The 17,094-nt window shown below is 38.4% G+C and overlaps 1 protein-coding gene across 7 annotated transcripts in view; it reads left to right on the top strand.

The window, feature by feature from the left end:
* Ccser2 (coiled-coil serine rich protein 2) overlaps positions 1-16,835 on the top strand; it is a 115,912-nt gene extending 99,077 nt beyond the window's left edge. For 3 of the 7 annotated variants that reach the window (XM_041662498.1, XM_041662493.1, XM_041662499.1), the window contains one exon: positions 12,096-16,835. In XM_041662498.1, the coding sequence (XP_041518432.1) occupies positions 12,096-12,881 (786 nt within the window). In that variant the 3' untranslated portion in view covers positions 12,882-16,835. Of the gene's footprint in view, positions 1-4,816; positions 4,857-12,095 lie in introns of all 7 variants that reach the window. The other 4 variants (XM_041662496.1, XM_041662494.1, XM_041662497.1 and 1 more) reach the window with 2 other exon arrangements.
* The last annotated feature ends 259 nt before the right edge of the window (positions 16,836-17,094 follow it).

The following is a 17,094-nucleotide window of genomic DNA, read 5'->3' as shown; positions in this document are numbered from 1 at the left end:
CTGGAATTATCCCTCTTGCTGATTAACTGGAACAGTTAGAGTCTTAACCTTTCCTCAGGCCACAGCCTTCTGTTGGCAGTTTTTCTTCTTCCTCATGGTTTCAGTGCTGTTAGGTTCTGATTGTGTGCTGCAGTGTTGTGATCAAAACTGATCTTTGATTTTTCTAGGTCAAACCTCTTTCTGCATCTCCAGATTAGGAAAAAAGTAGGGGTCAGTTGTATGCCTTAATCCTGCTAGCCACTCAGGGATGGGTGGATGTGTCTTTCTCTAGAGATGCTCATAGGAGTCTTGTTGAACCAGAGCTCCAGGGTCGTTCCACATCCTTCAGCAACCCTCACTGAGTTTAAGAGGTTCTTCTGGAAGAGATATATGTTTTAACAATGCACTGTCTGAGAGTCACCCTGTGGATAGATGATGCAGTGTGGTAACAAAAGTTATTTTTATACCCCTCCCCCATTTGTGTGATGAAGTAAGGCCATCAAATCATAGCAGTGAATCCAGTGATTTTTACAGAGAGTAAGAATAGCGCCTTTTTTTTTTTTTTTTTGGCCTGGGCCATGGTGACTCACAATCCCAGCACTCAGGAGGCAGAAGCTGGCAGATCTCTGAGTTTGAGGTCAGCCTGGTCAATGAAATGAGTTCCAGGACAGGATCCAAACCCATACAAAAAAAATCCTGTCTTAAAAAGCCAAAACAACAACAACAAAAATAGGGTTTTTTTTTTTGGTATACTAAATGAACATTCCACCAGATAATGCCTGCTTATATATTTAAGTAGTGTGTGGTTCCCAGCACTCAATTTTTTAGAGTTGATTATAAATAATAGAAGGGAGTTAAGAAGTTTCTCTTTCATTATAATGTTTCATTTAAAAAGTTCTTTCTGATTCCTACACGAGTGTTGACTAGAGTGCACTGTGTTGATCATCACTGCAAAGGTCAGGAGTTGTGGCTGAGCTGTCAGTAATGGTGGTCTGGTTTGATTGTAAGAGTAGATGCAAAGATAGCCTGGCCTAAGCTTATAAAGTGTGTAACCCAGGCCATTTCACAAAGCTGCACTGGCCAGAAATCACCTTGCTAAATTTAAAAATAACTTTAGGAAATGGTGGTAAGTATAGAAGTTCTTGACTTTTACATGATTTTCTTTGGAAATATTTATATTTTTGTGAAAAACCACAGAGAAACCCTGTCTCGAAAAACCAAAAAAAATAAATAAATAAAAATGAATACTGATGTTTACTTTGTGCTGTTTTTCTTCTGATTTCAAGGAAAATTTTTACAGGCTAGCAGAGAATAGTTTCTGCTTAGGTATATGGAGACCTTCCTGTTTTCAGTGGAGACTTGGTTCACTGGCAGTGGTCACTGCTTCTACTCTCATGTCCACCTACAGTGGATTGAGTGATGAGTGACCTGAGGCACAGTAAGAATTGCTTCTTGCACATAGAGGAGTCTATTGCCACACTTGGTGCCTCAAAATCATACTTAAGAACAACGTCCATTTGTTGCTACGCCTAACATCCCTTTCAGAATTTTCTCTTGGTTATGTTACGTGAAAGAACTTAGAAATTCTCTGTGTCTCTGACTTCTCTGTGAAACATCTTAGATGGGAAGGAAAGGAAACAGACTATATGAAGTCCATCTTCATCTGTACCATCCATCTAGCAATTTCTGGATGTGTTGCTTGATGTCTAAATTTATATTCTAATAATTATATTTACCTGAATTACATTGAAATCACAGAATTTATAGTTTTTGTTTTTTTTCTTTTTATTGTGTAACCTTCAGGTAACACTTAACATAATTTTGACAAGTGATGATAAATTTATTTTGCATCCCAGCCCAGTATATATTTATTGGATGCAAGCACATATTCAGTCAGAAGATTTTTTTTTTTTTTTTTGGCTTTTCGAGACAGGGTCAGTCAGAAGATTCTTAAATAGTACTTTCTTTTAGAACATAGTATAATCATTTTTTTTCTTTAGTGACTTAATTTTTTTTCTAAAAAGGTTAGCAGCTTGCGATAGGGAAGTCCCTAAATATGTCTTCCATATAAGTCTGAGTGAATATAGGGTTAATATACCAACTTTAAATATGGAGACTTAAAAACCTGCGACAGGAGCTGGGAACGCGATTCAGCAGCTAAGACACTTAAGCATGAGGACCTGAGTTCTGATACTGAGAAACCCTTGTAAATATTGGTGGGTCTGCTGGTCCTCCTTCAATTCCAGCCTCAGAAAGAGTACACAGGGGTCCACAGAGCAACCTACTTAGCAGACTAGCAATATAAATGAGCTTAGGATTTGGCTGAGAGACTTTGCCTCAATGAATTACGTGGAAAAATGACCAGGAATGATTCCTGGCATCAACCTTGAGCATCATATGCACAGGCAAAAACATGCATATACAAATATGTACGCACCACATGTGAAAAATAAGAAGGAAAACAGAGCTTGGGCAGCTTTGTATAAATTTTATGTCATCATAGAAAACATTTTTTAAAGAAATATCTTTATCATTTTAAGTGTTTTCCCCTAAGGATTACACCCATTTGCCAGGAATGCTTTCTGTTGAAGATGCTGAGACTTGGGCAAGAGCCATTCCTAAGTTCAGCCAGATAATGATCATTCGGCGTCCCTGCCTCACCTGCTGTTAACCTGCTTATTTTCACCAGCCTGCTCACTATTGGAGTTGTCATTGTCATTTGACTCAGGAATTACTATCTAATAATTAAACATTGCACTTTGGAAAGTATGTCTAAAAATATTTTGAAAATTTTATGTATAGTTTATAAATATAGCCACATATTTAAGAAAAAGATAGAATTGAATATGTAAGCATCTTTCTTGAATTATCACTTGATCTCCAGAGCTATTATCCTAATTTTATAGTTAAAGATATAAATCACTAAATCAGAGAAACCCTGTCTTGAAAAACAAACAAACAAATCAATAAATCAGAGTGATGTAGTAATTTGCCCAGGCAGAGCCTACATCTTGCAGTTTATTGGAGATGACCTTTTCTTTAAAATTTCCTCTGACATACAATATAGTGATACATTATAGAGAAGCTAAAAAAACTAAAATAATTTTATGTGTTTCCTTCAAGTCTTTCATAAAATAAGGATCTTTTGTAGTTCTAGACATTTTTGAATCATGTAAACATTTTTCCCATAGTTGCTATAACTTGAAACCACTCTTTTTGTGGCAATGTATTATCTATCACTTGGGTGCAGTTTCTGATAAAATGTTTGTCTTCTAGTTCTTGTAAAGTACTGCAGTGCAGCTTATCCTTGTGTATACCCCATGCCAGCACCTCCTCAGGCAGCGCTCTGGAAGGACATCATTTACTAAAGCCTCTGCACTCACTAGGAGCAATTACTGTTCCAGACATGCTGCTAGGTTTGATTTACATAGCCCAATCTGACTGACTCCAAGATGTGACTTTGATCAATTGTATATGCATTGTTGCTTCAGCTGTTGTGTTCTTATGAGCAATTTGCTTTGGGAGTGACTTTTCATAAAAATAAAATATTTTGATTGCCATGGAAACTAGAATAATTTGTAGAAACTGAACTAAGTCAATTGTATATTAAGTCATTTTTCTGTAATATTATACATACATATATTTTGCAGTCAATTTCAGATGCTATCTAGCATAGTTATTGTTTGGTTAATGAGAAATGTGCACCTAACTCATGGTCTAGTATGACTTTCCAGAAGCCTAGACACGTGTTAGTTTCTGTCAGCACCTGCAGTTGTGGCAGGTGCAGCAATTAGTGTTTGCTGTCTGAAGCGGTTTGTGGCGCCTGCTCTGCAGATGATGGGAATGTTTCTTAAGCCAGCTGCTGCTGCTGAGGCATTGCACTTGCACGCCCTAGCCTATTGGTTGCACCAGTGGAATTGTATTATTGTTAAGCAGTTTAGAAGTTTCTTTTCCAGAGTGCTCTGTCTGCACCTGCTAGGTCAGGACAGATTCTGTCTTTAGGGGATAGTTGCATGGATTCAGCTGTGTCTCACTGACTTTGCCTCCGGACAGTCACTTCTAAACATGGTGATAATTTAAAAGCAGTTTATTGGCTGTAAGCTCAGAGGATCTATGAATTCCATGTTTCTGTAGTTTTATACACACACACACACACACACACACACACACACACACATCATATGTCCCCTTAAGCTTTGAAATCTAAAGGACAAAAGAGTATTCCTGATTTCCAAAAATCACTGGGAACGATGATTGGTTTCATTTGAAGCTAGTCACAGAGGGGCCTTTTTAAAGAATTTGTCTTTACAGTGATGTGTGGAACTTCATATATAATTTATAATATTTCTAAATTAAGGTCCAATTATACCTTTAAGAGGTCTTTAATGCCATTGTAACAATAAAACTAGCAATTACTAAATTTATTTGCCTTTATAATGTGCTAGAAGTTTTTTTAATTACTAAAAAATATTATCTTTTTCCTTTCTTCATAGGGATTTATATGGAGCTAATCTCCTTAGGTCTTTGGAATTTTAGTATTAAATTGGGTCAAAGTTCTCTTCAGTATAGTGTTTGGTAAGAGTGTAAGATGTGTTAAACATACTTTTCTATGGGTGTAAGCCACTTTAACAAATAAAAGGCATATAAACTTATTAAATATGCTTTACCATTTGCAATATACTATGTTCAGAAATGAGTAATGCCTAGGAAAACACAAGCAGAGCAGATACCTTTGGCTGCCACCTAGTCATGGCAATCCTTGGTGTTCTGTCTGGTCTCTGATACCCTTGTCCTGTCTCTTCTCTTGTCTCTGCTCTCCCATTGTGCCTTTGGCAAGGAGTTGAGAAGTTAGTCCATTACTTCTCTGACAAAGCGTGGTACAGTACAATTTCAGATTTTTTCCTACCACCTTCCTCATGGTCACTTTTTGCTTTTCTGTTTTCTCCCAGTTTGCATGGTGCATGTCAGCGTGCATGCATGAGATCTGTACAGGCATGTTACAGGTAGCTCCATTTCCATCTTCCTTTGAAGTATTAAAGTGTATTTAATAATAATAATAAGCCTATATGTAGGTAAAAAATGATTTTAGATATTTCATGTGTGTTAAACAGTAGCATTTTATACTTGAATATTTTATGTTTTCTACTTTACAGACTATGAAACATTTTACTGAGGACTTGGTATTTTTGCTGCCATCTTTTTTGCTAGTGACTAGAAGGGAAGGATGCTTATGAAACCCAGCATGATAATTCTAGAGACCTCTGGGGTGGAATGAGAGAGGGTTCCCTCCAGTGGTCACTGTGCAGCCACCTCTGTCCAGAGAGACTGCTCCACCAACAGGCTTGGGCTTGGTGTCTGGTTGGGGAGTCAACTAAGAACCACATAGGAACTATGTGTGGATTTCTTGCTTATAAAATGTTAAGATAATCATCTGTTAAACTGCATATTATGAAAGCCCAGGAATTTATAACTAGTACCCAAGTAATACAACAGTAATACATTTTAGTGCTGCATTGTCAATTTTTGGATGGTTTAAAAGGGACCTTTGCCACTTGCTGAAAGTGAAATTTGAACTTTACTTCATTAAGTGTCTGTGCCCTCATTTAGTAAAAGAAGAGGCTAAAACCTTCCACTCAAAGTCTCAGGAAAAGTAGTCCACCTGTGTTCAAACTTAGAGTTGTGGTTTCTGCCCTTGGGCAGAAGGGAGCCTCTGCTTCCCTGTCTGTGATTTTTCCAATATTTGTAAGTGCCAAAACCCTATGTGAGACTTGCAGTTGCTGAGCCTAGCTAGATCTAGTAGACTTGCTATTATTTATGAAATTCCACTTCAGGGCACTGTGATCATTTGCTTAGTATCTCACTGATTGTAAGGATTAGATCCAGAACTCAGACTTAGATCAGTCTGATTATAGATGCTAGGTAATCTAATACTGTGTTTGACTAACTCTATCATGGAGCCATCTGGTAATTCTCTGGAAAGTTTTAATACTTTTTATGTTCTAAATCCAGTTCTTCTGTCCAGAGGAAATTGAAGGAATCGTCTCTTCGCCGTAACGGCCATATATGCCTGCTGTTGATTTAAAACACATAACCGTGATAAACGTTATTTAACTATGCATTTAGACCTAGAAACCTCATGTTCTATAGCAACTAATTCATTTTCATATGATAGATAGCTTGACTATTCTACCAGGCCCATTTATAAAAGAGCCATACTTTGAACTTTTCATGCTTAACTTTCTAATTATCACAGGTGATGTGTGTCAAAAAGTCCGGTGCTTAAGAGGTTTGCATGCATAGTTATACTGTTGCTACTGGAATAGGGAAACAGCTAAATACCTGTTGAGATAGTTTTCCCAGTGTTCTGAGCCAGAAATGCCTATTCAAGTAGAAAAAGCACTTGATGGCTAAGCTTATAGGTCATTATGAAAGATATTTCTGTTGAAGTTCATATGTAATAAAATCAAACATTTTAAGAAAAGGTGTATTTCCTATTATCCATAATTATTTGTTCCTTAACTTTTAGAGGTTGATTTTTATTTAATCATTAATTATCTGTTAATGATCTAACCAGTCTTCTTTGCTAGTTTATGGCCAGTTGAGTCATTCTTGGATACACAGCTAATATTCACTTGCTCATTTTTATAGCAAGCGTGTATTTAATCACCACTGTGTGACAAATCCTACAATGGAAAATGAAGTGTGAGTGTGCTCGCATGAGGAGCTCCATGGTCCGGGTTATCCTTGTAAGCAGTCTAGATAGGTATCTGAGGTTATCACTGATGATGAACATCATGCCTTTGCAGTCCCTGAGTAGTGCCTATTGCTCTCATTTCACCATGTGACCTGAAAATATGTAGAATGGTATGGTGACATGTATTTATCTAAAACTCCTATGTGAGACTTGCAGTTGCTGAGTCCCATTAAAGCACTGGACACTGGTCTGGATTTCAGAGCTGTCCTAACAGACCCTCCACAAGTTCCAGGGTACTAAGCCTCACTAATTTGTGACTACAGGAGGCTTCCTGGATCCCCCAATGGTTCTTGTTACCTTATGTTATGAGTCGTGTAAGCTGCTAAGGCCATGAAATGCATGGACTAGTAGGTACTTTTCCAGATACCTTGCCCAGATGACAGGAAATTCTGTGAATTTTCCTCTCCTCATATCTGTTTGTCCTGTCTTCTTCCCCCAAAGTATGTTCATTTTGCACTTAAAGCTTTATTTGAGCTGTTGGTGATTGCTCACTTGGGCTGATGGTAGCTTACTACATCTCCTTAGAGTTTCTTCCCCTCATTGAATTTCTCACTGGTTCCATCAGAGTGAGCTCCTGAAGCACTCTGTATCCTCTGACCTGCTTAGCATTCCTCAGTAGCTCTCATAATCTAGCATTACATAGCTTGGAAAGTTCCTGTAGGCACCAGCCTTGCCTGTTCTCCCAGCGGTGTTCTCTCCACATTCTCATGGCATCTAAATGACAGAACATCAAGTTCTTTGTTAGCCATGGCCTTGTCCCAGCTCACATCTTAGAGTTCCCTCTTCCTATCTACCTGGCAACTCCTGCTCATGATTTAAAACTTCAGTCCAGATTGTTTGTACAATTTATGTTTGTGCTCCAGTCAGGGTTTTGTTTTCTTTTTGATTCCATGTTGTTGGAAGTGGTTTTGTAATTTATTTACAAGCTCCATAAAGCACAGGGGCAGCTTTGTGCTCACTTCCAGGTCTTCTCACTGTTAGTCCTGTGATTTGATGGACATAATTGCTTTGTAACAGTTACTGGGTAGTTTGTCTGCTTACGGCAATCTAGACCATGGAAGGATGCCTCTCCTGTTGTCCTCCACTGCTGTTGCCTTAGACCTCACAGTGTAGCAACTTCTTATTCTCCTTAAAAGAGACTTTTTCTCTTCATAACAGTCGAATTTTCCAAATCACAGTTTTCAAACATAGGGAATTCATTCTAGAATAGGAAAATTATATTATTAAAAATAATTTTGCATGAAGTATAAAATTTACATTATTTATCTTATAGAAATAACTGATTATTTTTCAATTAGATGATGTCTTTTTTAGGTGTTTTATTGCTATGAAGAGACATCATGACTATAGCAACTCTTATAAATGAAAACCTTTCATTGAGGGGGCCCACTTATAGTTTCAGAGGTTCAGTCCATTATCATCTTGGCAGGGAGCATGGCATCATGCAGGCAGATGTGGTGCTGAAGCTGAGAGTCCTACATCTTGACTCAGACGTAACAGGAAGTTGACCAGGTCGTATCCTGAGCATAGGAAACCTCAAAACCCACCCCCACAGTGACATACTTCCTCTAACATGGCCATTCCTACTCCAACAAAGCCATACCTCCTAATAGTGACACCTCCTATGAGATTGTGGGGCCAGTTACATTCAAACTACTACATTCCACCCCCTGGCTCCCATAAGTTTGTAATAATGCCATAAGGAAAAATGCATTTAGTCCAACTTCAAAAGTCCCCATAATCTGTCACAGTCTAAACCATGTTTTAAAGACCACAGTTCAAAGTCTCTTATGAGATTCATGCAATCTAACTCTAATCACCTGTAAAAAAATCAATCAAAAAGCAGATCATATACTTCCCACATATAATGACATAGGATATACGTTACCATTCCAAAATGCAGGAAAGTGAGCATACCAAGGAAATACTTGACCAAAGCAAGAACAAAAATCAACTAGACAAACCCCACACTCTACTTTAGTTTCTTTTTTCTCAAATAGGAATCTTAGCTGTGTGGGATCTAGCCCTGATATTACCACTCCCTTGATTCCATTTCTTAATACATTTATCATTTATCTCCTTGAACACAAGAGTTAGCTCTAGTCCATGTTCTAGTGCTCTTTTTCTTCTCAAAATTTACATTTTGTAGTTTACCCCTACTCAGCTTGCCTCTTTTCATTTTAAATCTTCATTAGAGTTGCCACTAATATCCCCACGATAGAGTCTGCACTAGATTGTTTTGAGAATTTTTTTGCCAAGAGAATTAATCCAAAATTCTTCATTTTAGCCTCAGGCAGACTCTTTGGATAAGGGCAAAAGGCAACTACTTTCTTCACCAAGTATCACAAGAAAGAGCTATAGGCAGCATACTAAAATTCTTCTCCTTTGAAACTTCTTGAGTGAGCCCCTGGCAATTCAAATAAGTCTTAGCACCTTTGTCTTCCATGCTCCTACTAGTATGGCCCATTAAGTAGTGCTTAAAGCATTCCACTGGTTTCCTAACACAAAGTCTATATTATTCTAAACAAAACCACGATCAGGCTTATCACAGAAATACTCCGGTCCTGGTCCCAATTTCTGTCTTAGTTAGCGTTTTATTGCTGTGAAGAGAGACCATGACCACAACAACTCTTTTAAGGAAAACATTTAATTGTGGTGGCTCATTTGAAGTTTAGAGGTTCGGCCTATTATCATGACATGGAGCTAGAAGACTGAACATTGTATATTCTTAGCAGTTTTGCCATTTTCCGATTGTCAGTCTTGTAAATGGAGTTTGTTATGTTGAATACATGCAGCAGGTCTTCCCAATTCTGTGTTTCTCCATGAGAAGTGGAGAATATGAATAATTAGCAGGGCAAATGGCTGTGTCACCTTCAGATCACAGTGAGCCTTTTCTGGAAGGTTGGTGCTCTGGTTACTTTGCCTTAATAAGAAAAAAAGTTTTTGCAGGCTAGTAGCATCTTTTTATTTCTAGGGCCATAGACATACTTCAGAAAAGTCATCTTTAGTCGGGCAGTGGTGGCATATACCTTTAATCCCAACACTCGGGAAACAGCCAACACTCGGGAGACAGAGGCAGGTGGATCTCTGTGAGTTGGAGGCCAGCCTGGTCTACAAGAGCTAGTTCCAGGACAGCTAGGACTGTTACACAGAGAAACCTTGTCTCAAAATACAAAAAAAAAAAAATGTCTTTTAAAATTGTCACTGATAGTTTCAGTTCTTACATTGCTTTAAGATCTTTTAAACTGATGTGGGAAAACTACTCTGTAGGTGAAAGGAGAGAACAAGTACGGTGCCCTTGACCGGTAGTGCTGCTCTTCTCCAGGCTGCTGCCTTAATAAGGCCCTGCTTGATCTTTCCTTCAGTATTTTTGGTGTTTGTGATTGCTTTTACATGCTCACTGGGAAACCTTTAGTAGAATCTACTGAATTAGTTACTGATGATATTTTAGTGCCTTTCAATTTTAAGGACAGTTCATCCTTCTCCATGGTAATGTATTGAAAAGTGCCCACTGTCTTTGAAGTCTGGATAGTTAGCATTAGGCAGCAATTGGGCTAGCTTTATTTTAAACATTCTAGAGCTAGAGTTAATGTTAACATTCATTTTTCTGTACAGTTTAGTTTTGATTATTGTTCTGCCTTTTAAATATAGTATTTTTATTCTTAAAGAATTTATTTGCATACAGTGTGGTTTGACCATTCTCACCTCCTCATTTATTCCACTAAGCACTCCGAGATCTACTTTTACCTCTTCATCCCCTCCCAACATTGTATTCTTTTTAAAGACTAAAAATAAAATAACCTCATCCAGTTTTTGTCTCCCATGTTCTCCCTGGTGTAGGGTTTTCCACTGGAGCTTAGCTAACTGTCAGAGGCAATACCCCTTAAAGAATACAGACAAGTGCTCTCCCAAAGCCATCAGCTGTGCATAGCTAGCTCCTCGGGAGTTGGGACTTGCTAGCTCCTCCTTCCTCCATGCTGGAATGTTGACTGGCAAGATATCTTATAAATCCTCCTGCCCACTTTAGAGCCCTGGTCAGCCCTCAGTCATCCATGCTGAGTGGTGATCCTGTTCCCAGTGACTCCCAGCTATGCCACTCAGTCTCTCACTGCTGACCCTGGGCAGCCACTTCTATTGCTAGTCAAGGGGTAAAAGAACACAAAGATGCAGTCGATTAGGTCTGTCCCTTCAGCAGAAATGTGAGAGATACTGTGTAGGTTAGCATAGTTAAAAAGTATTTTTATTAGTGAAAAGGATCTGCTAAAAAGCCACATTTCATTTTCAAAGTTTTTGACATTTTAGCTCAAAATATTAAATAGGAAGTAGGTATATGGGAGAAGAAATGATCGTTATTAACTGACTCCTATGTCACTTTGTACTTTTTTTTTTACTGGATAACCCAAAGAAAGGAGTCACATGTTTTCTCAAGTTTGTATAGTTAGTATCATATTAAGCCGTTGAGGGCACGCAAAGCTGCAAGGCCTTGAGAACTTGGCTGCTGTGCTTTGGTTTCGGTTCCAGGTGGTTGCATGTTTATGCTCTCTCAGCTGTCCCTGAGAAAATTGTTGAGTGACTGGGGCCTCTAAGGGTTGAATTTAGTGCTGTGCATGTACTGGATTAAGTGTATTGGACACTTTTGTGTAAATCTTTAGAATTTAACATAAACTAACATGGTAGTCTTTACTAAACCTTGTATATCTCTTGGTAAAAGAGATATAGCGTTTGGCAACATGCATAAAAATGAACTTTAAAATGCATAATAGCTGGAGAAATGATTGAGTGGTTAAAAGCTCTGACTGCTCTTGCACAGGACCAGGGTTCAGTTCCCAGCAATCACCTTACAACCATGTGTAACTTTAGTTCCGGGGAAGTGATACCCCATTCTAGCCTCCAAGGACACAAGAGACACTTGGTGCACATATACACATACATGCAAAACAATGATGTGCATAAAATAAAGCAGACAATATCTTGAAGTTTACCATTAAATGTAAGTGCCACTTAAGGACATTGAATCAAAGCACTAATGAAATTTTCCTCTGTAGCCCTGTAGATAATGTTGAAGATGATAAATCTAATGATACAGGGATTTTTCTATTCATTAAATATTTAAAGACTTTCTTTTGTCCCATTTAATTTTGGATTTTGTTCGGTGTTTGCTGCCTGTATCATTTTTGTTTGCCTTTTCATTTGATATGTATCATGAGTTTGCTTGGATTCTGCAATTCATTCTTTACTTTAAAAAAATCATATTTTCCATATTAAAATATAATAGGTGTCAATTTGCATAAGTGCAGTTGTACTTGCATTCATTCTGAGTAAATTTCTAATATAAATTATTGACTTTTTTTTATTTTAACAGCCTCAAGTACTACAGCCTTCCAGCAGCCATCCCAGATCTACAGACCACGCCCAGGGAAAACTAATAAAGCCACAACATACCGAGGCCCACAGTGAACACAGAGTCCAAGGCATGTGCCAGGATGGTGTACATCCAGATGGAAGCTTTACACATGGCTTGCAACAAGAAAACAGCTATGATTTGGAAGAGCGTCCTTTGTCGCCAAGCCCACAGTTCACAGTGGATGTGGTGAAGGACATACCTTCTGAAACGAGCCTGAGCATGGCTGTGAATGCTCAAGAGCCACATCATTTAGCAAAGAATCAAACTAGTGACATGCAGTTTGTACCTCCTCCTCAGACACCTTCCCAGTCAAGTACAGTGGACCAGACTAAGAGGGTTGGAAGAAACCAGTCTCCTCAGCCCAAGTCCAAGCATTTAAAGCCATCCACCTTGAGTTCTTTGGCACCTCCAGATTCTGATTCATCACCACGTAGGACTTCCACATATAAGAAGTCACCAGTAATCGCACCATGTAATTCAAAGCATCAGCCATCGTCTAATCAAAACAATCTCGCAAACAATTTGAATCTGAAAACATCTAAACTCCGTCCCCCTTCTGGCACTTTGAAACAAAAACAAATCAGCAATTCCCAACTAGAGCCTCAAAACTTCCAGGCCAAGACAAGCATACCAAGGCCATTAGCACGACCAAAAGAACTGCAGAATCCACACAGCAGTTTGCATTCTGGGGACTGTGTGGCCTCTAATCGATATTCTCGTCTTCCTAAACCAAAGATACATTAAGTGCATAGCCATCACCTGCCAATTTGTCTTTCGAAAACAGTCTGCTCTATGATAGCTTTATGTGCAGTTTATTACTATGTTGGAGGTTCCATTACAGCAAATCTTAAAATTAAAACTCAGAAGCTTCTACTAGTTTGGCTCTTCCATTTTCTATTCTAGTTGAACTTTATACCATTTGCACATTCTTGTCTCAGGTAAACACAAGTTTACTTCTCCATCTCAGAGGCTAAGTCATACTATCCAGTCCCTTCTCTGCACACCAGAAAAGTCAATATTCCATTTACCAGGCAACACATGTACTTTGCTAATTTAGTCCTGTTGTGGCCCATGACTGGTTATTAAAAGCTCACCCTTTGGTTACTCTTACTGTGAATATGGTTACTATTTGAACTAATGATCCATAGTGATGATGGAAGATGATTGTCCATAAGCAGGGTTCTGGCCAAGTGTTTTGTACATTTATGTGGTCTATGCAAAATCTCCACAATGAATAAAGACCAGGCTTTTAATGGGGGAATCCTTATAAGTTTTATCTCTCCTTTCTAGGATCAATAATATAGTCTTACTGTTTCTCCTTTTTTTCAGACAAATTTCCCAAGCTGACAGTTTTCATTATTTTATGTAAGCCAAATAGATGTTGTTATAACACCTTATTTCATACACACATGTACTATATGCTTACATTGCTACTGGGTAAATTTGGAGAGCTTGAGATGCCTAAGGGTATATTAGTTGTAACCTCTGTTGGTGCTAGAGTTTTGCTGGTAATTGAGTTTTAAACCCTATTAACTTATAGATCCATCATATTACTTTTAATTTCCACAACATACATGGAAAATTTAAAGTTAAGTTTTTATTGTAATAATTGTATTGATTTTTGACTATTTGCTAATATCTGAAGACTGGAATAATGGACTTGAAATATTTGCACAAAATTTTGATGCGATATAAGAGGAATTTAAAGCTTATTTTCTATAAAAATGAGTTAAAACACTTTGAGAAAATATATATATAAATTTAAGAATATCATGATTAAGTTGCTTTTCTGGGTTTCCTGAGTTTCCCTCTTCTATTTTGAATGAAGGTTTCTTGAAAAGTAGATTTTTTTTTTGGTGGGGGAGGATGAAACTGTAGCTAGGAAGCTGTTCTTCCTGAAGGATTGCTGCAGAAGGTAGCTGTGGGGCTACAGAAACCCGGGTACCCCTGCTGCTGACCATTTCTCAAGCAGTTGATAAATTTACCTTACGTTTGTCCAAGGCATGCCATCTTTAGGCTGGTCATTTAATTCAAATTAAGATTTTTCAGACAAATAACCTTACAGGATCAGTATCTGATTAGCTGACCAAAAAAATCTATCAAAAGTAATTGTAGCCAAAACAGTTAAGCTGCTGCTAGGCTTCTTTTTTTAAATGTCACTAGGTTACAAAGAGAACCGTGGTATCCAGTTGGTTAGTGGAAGGCTTCAGTCATCCAGGGGCAGTCTTCACCTCGGAGATGCCAACCTTTCTTGGGTTTGGGAGTGGATGAGCATAGTCTCACACCACAGCACTTTAGTCAGAAGAACACAAGCTCAGGACACCCTGACGTAGGCCAGATGCTATGGAGTCATCACTGCTGTGGGCAGAAGCACCTCTTTGTTCATGAAAGAGAGCCAGGCTCCTTGCAGCTGTATGTGAGCACATGTGCTTTGCCCTTGTGGGGAAGAGAAGCTAATCTCATCATTGCGTATCGGCTACAATCATACTCTAGCTCCTGCAGTAGAACATACTAGTGTCTGTTTCTTAAATTGGAGGTTTGTATAGACTTTTGTGAAGTGCTTTTGCAAGTTGGCCTTATCCTTAAGGGAAAGTTTCAGTTTTTAAATTTATTTATAACCCTCTGGTTTGAGGGAAATGTCTTCATTGTCTATTAGATGAAAATGTTGACTCCGGTAATTTGTTTATTTTAATCTTTGGCCCCTTTAATTTTTTTTCTCCCTGATGAATTTGCAGGAATATGCATCCACCAATTTATCCTCTATACCGTTGTTGGGCCTCGGTCTTGATAGAACATAGGTAGGCTCATTATTATATATTTTTTTCTTCTCCTTTGTTTTTGGTTGAGACAAGAGCCTCACATATTCCACGCTGGGCTCTAACTCATTGTATAGCCAAAGATAACCTTGGATATTTTATCGCCTGCCTCCATCACCAGAGTGCTGGGATTACAAGAGTGCATGACCACACCTGATTTTATGTGGCACTGGAGGTCAAATCCAGAGCCTCGTGTGGTAGACAAGCACTCTGTCAAATGAGCTCCATCCCCATCCCTCATCAGTATACTTTTAAAACACAATGTATGCTTCAAATACATTACCTAGAGAAGACATCTATGATGCATTTGCAATCAACACAGAATATTTGCCTGCAGTTTTCTGTAAAAGCTGCAAGAATATCTTGTCTGCTCCTAGTAATACTGAGAAGTGGAGATGAGGGCACAGCACTGCTGTGTAAACAGAGGTCACACTCTCACATCTGCCTTGATCTCTTGAGTGCATCTGTAAACCAGCACTCCGCCAACTGTCTTTCACAGAAACGTAGCTCACTTTGTTCTTTCGGTGAGGATAGTGGGAGTGGGCGAGTTCCAAGTGCCAAGGGGAAGTTGGGCAGTTTTTACATGTGTGGGAAGAAAATATATAGAATTGTTCATTTGGATTTTAACAGGGTGCGTTTCAGACGATTGATTTTTGAGCTAGAGTTTTGCTATGTGGCCCTGAGTTTGTTCAAAGAAAGTTTGGGCTGAGATGTTTATTCGTATAGGTACAGGTGATTCCAAGGTTTGCAACAAAGGGTTATAGATGATTTCTAATCTTAGACCATCTACCTGTTATTTTTCTTTTGGAGTCTCATTTTTCATTTGTACTGTATTTTCAGGCATATCAACTGCTGATCGCTGTATTTATATAGATGTTAGGGAACTTACTAAGCATTTTAGTAAGTAAAAATCTGAGTATGAAAGAAAATATCAGATATGCACTTTAAATGAGCTTAATTGCTTATAGTTGTGCCTGAAATATCAAATTGCCTCCTGTGGGTGTGGCTTTGTTTAGTGAAATGAATTTCTCTGTAAATGTTGCTGTGGGAAGGAAGCTGTAGAGCCTTTCACTGAACTGTATCCCAGCATGCCACTTTGCCCATGATAGCACTAAGTTTTCTTTGAATGTCCGTTGTTCCTTTTAGTATTTTACTCAATGTATCAAAGGCAACTTCATCCCCATAACTGTCATTTTGGAAAGGTTCCGGGCCACCGATGGTGTTCCAGACACAGGTGTTCTTGTTTGCCACCAGAGTAGTCTGACCAGCTTCCCTGAGGATGCACTTTGGGGTCAACTGTGCTTGTGCTGAAGGCCAGGAAGACAGCAGCTCCATTCCCACACCCTCCATCCTACACTGTAGCTTCCGTGTTGCTGAGTTAACTTGGGTAGTTACTTCTGCATGCTTATGCACACATTTGAAAATGAAGTATAGCCGTAATATAAATATGTAAGGTTTCCCTTGGAGATGATGGCCTTGCTGTTTTCTTGATTCTGATGCTTGAGTTCTATTTTCTGTTGGTCTTTCCACAGGTTTCTTTAAGTTTTTGCTGCAGCAGTTTGAGAAGATACATTTGGACAGATGATAATGAGGTTTCTATAATTATGTAACTGATTAAAGATAGTGTCTTCACCTTGTGGAGTAAAAGGTGCCCCCTTTCTTCTTGGTAGTGCATTGCCATGATGAGTAATGCTGGCCTTGAGAACTTAGTCATGACTAAAACCGGAAACAGTGTCTGCAATGTCGTTTTCCCCACTGATTTTACAATCCAGTTCAGAGTACATACTGTATATTAGAATTTGCCTGTAAAGGAATTATGGAAACCAGATGTAAAGTCTCTTTCCTGAACGTGTTGGCTTAGTAAATAAAAAATAAAGTTCATAATTATAAGAATGTGTTTGTCTTTCCACAGTTTGTTTTCTCTAATGTCTTTCCCTACTAAGATATAGAGTACTATCATTTTCAAATTCTGATAATCTATTTACAAACTTATCCATATACACGGTATATCTCAAGCCATTAATCCTGAGAATTTCAGGACTGCGAATTCACATCTTCACTGTCTAGTCTAGTGTGTTGGTTTCCCATTGACCTAATATCTGCTTAAAGAAAATACTTTGGTGAGTATCTGAAGAAACTAC

The sequence above is a fragment of the Microtus oregoni genome, unplaced genomic scaffold (assembly GCF_018167655.1).
Source record: "Microtus oregoni isolate MIOR12 unplaced genomic scaffold, Mior012 000013F_ref0000133, whole genome shotgun sequence".
Taxonomy (NCBI): Eukaryota; Metazoa; Chordata; class Mammalia; order Rodentia; family Cricetidae; genus Microtus; species Microtus oregoni.
Note: the sequence above shows the minus strand (reverse complement) of the source record. Positions and strands in the feature narration are given on the sequence as shown.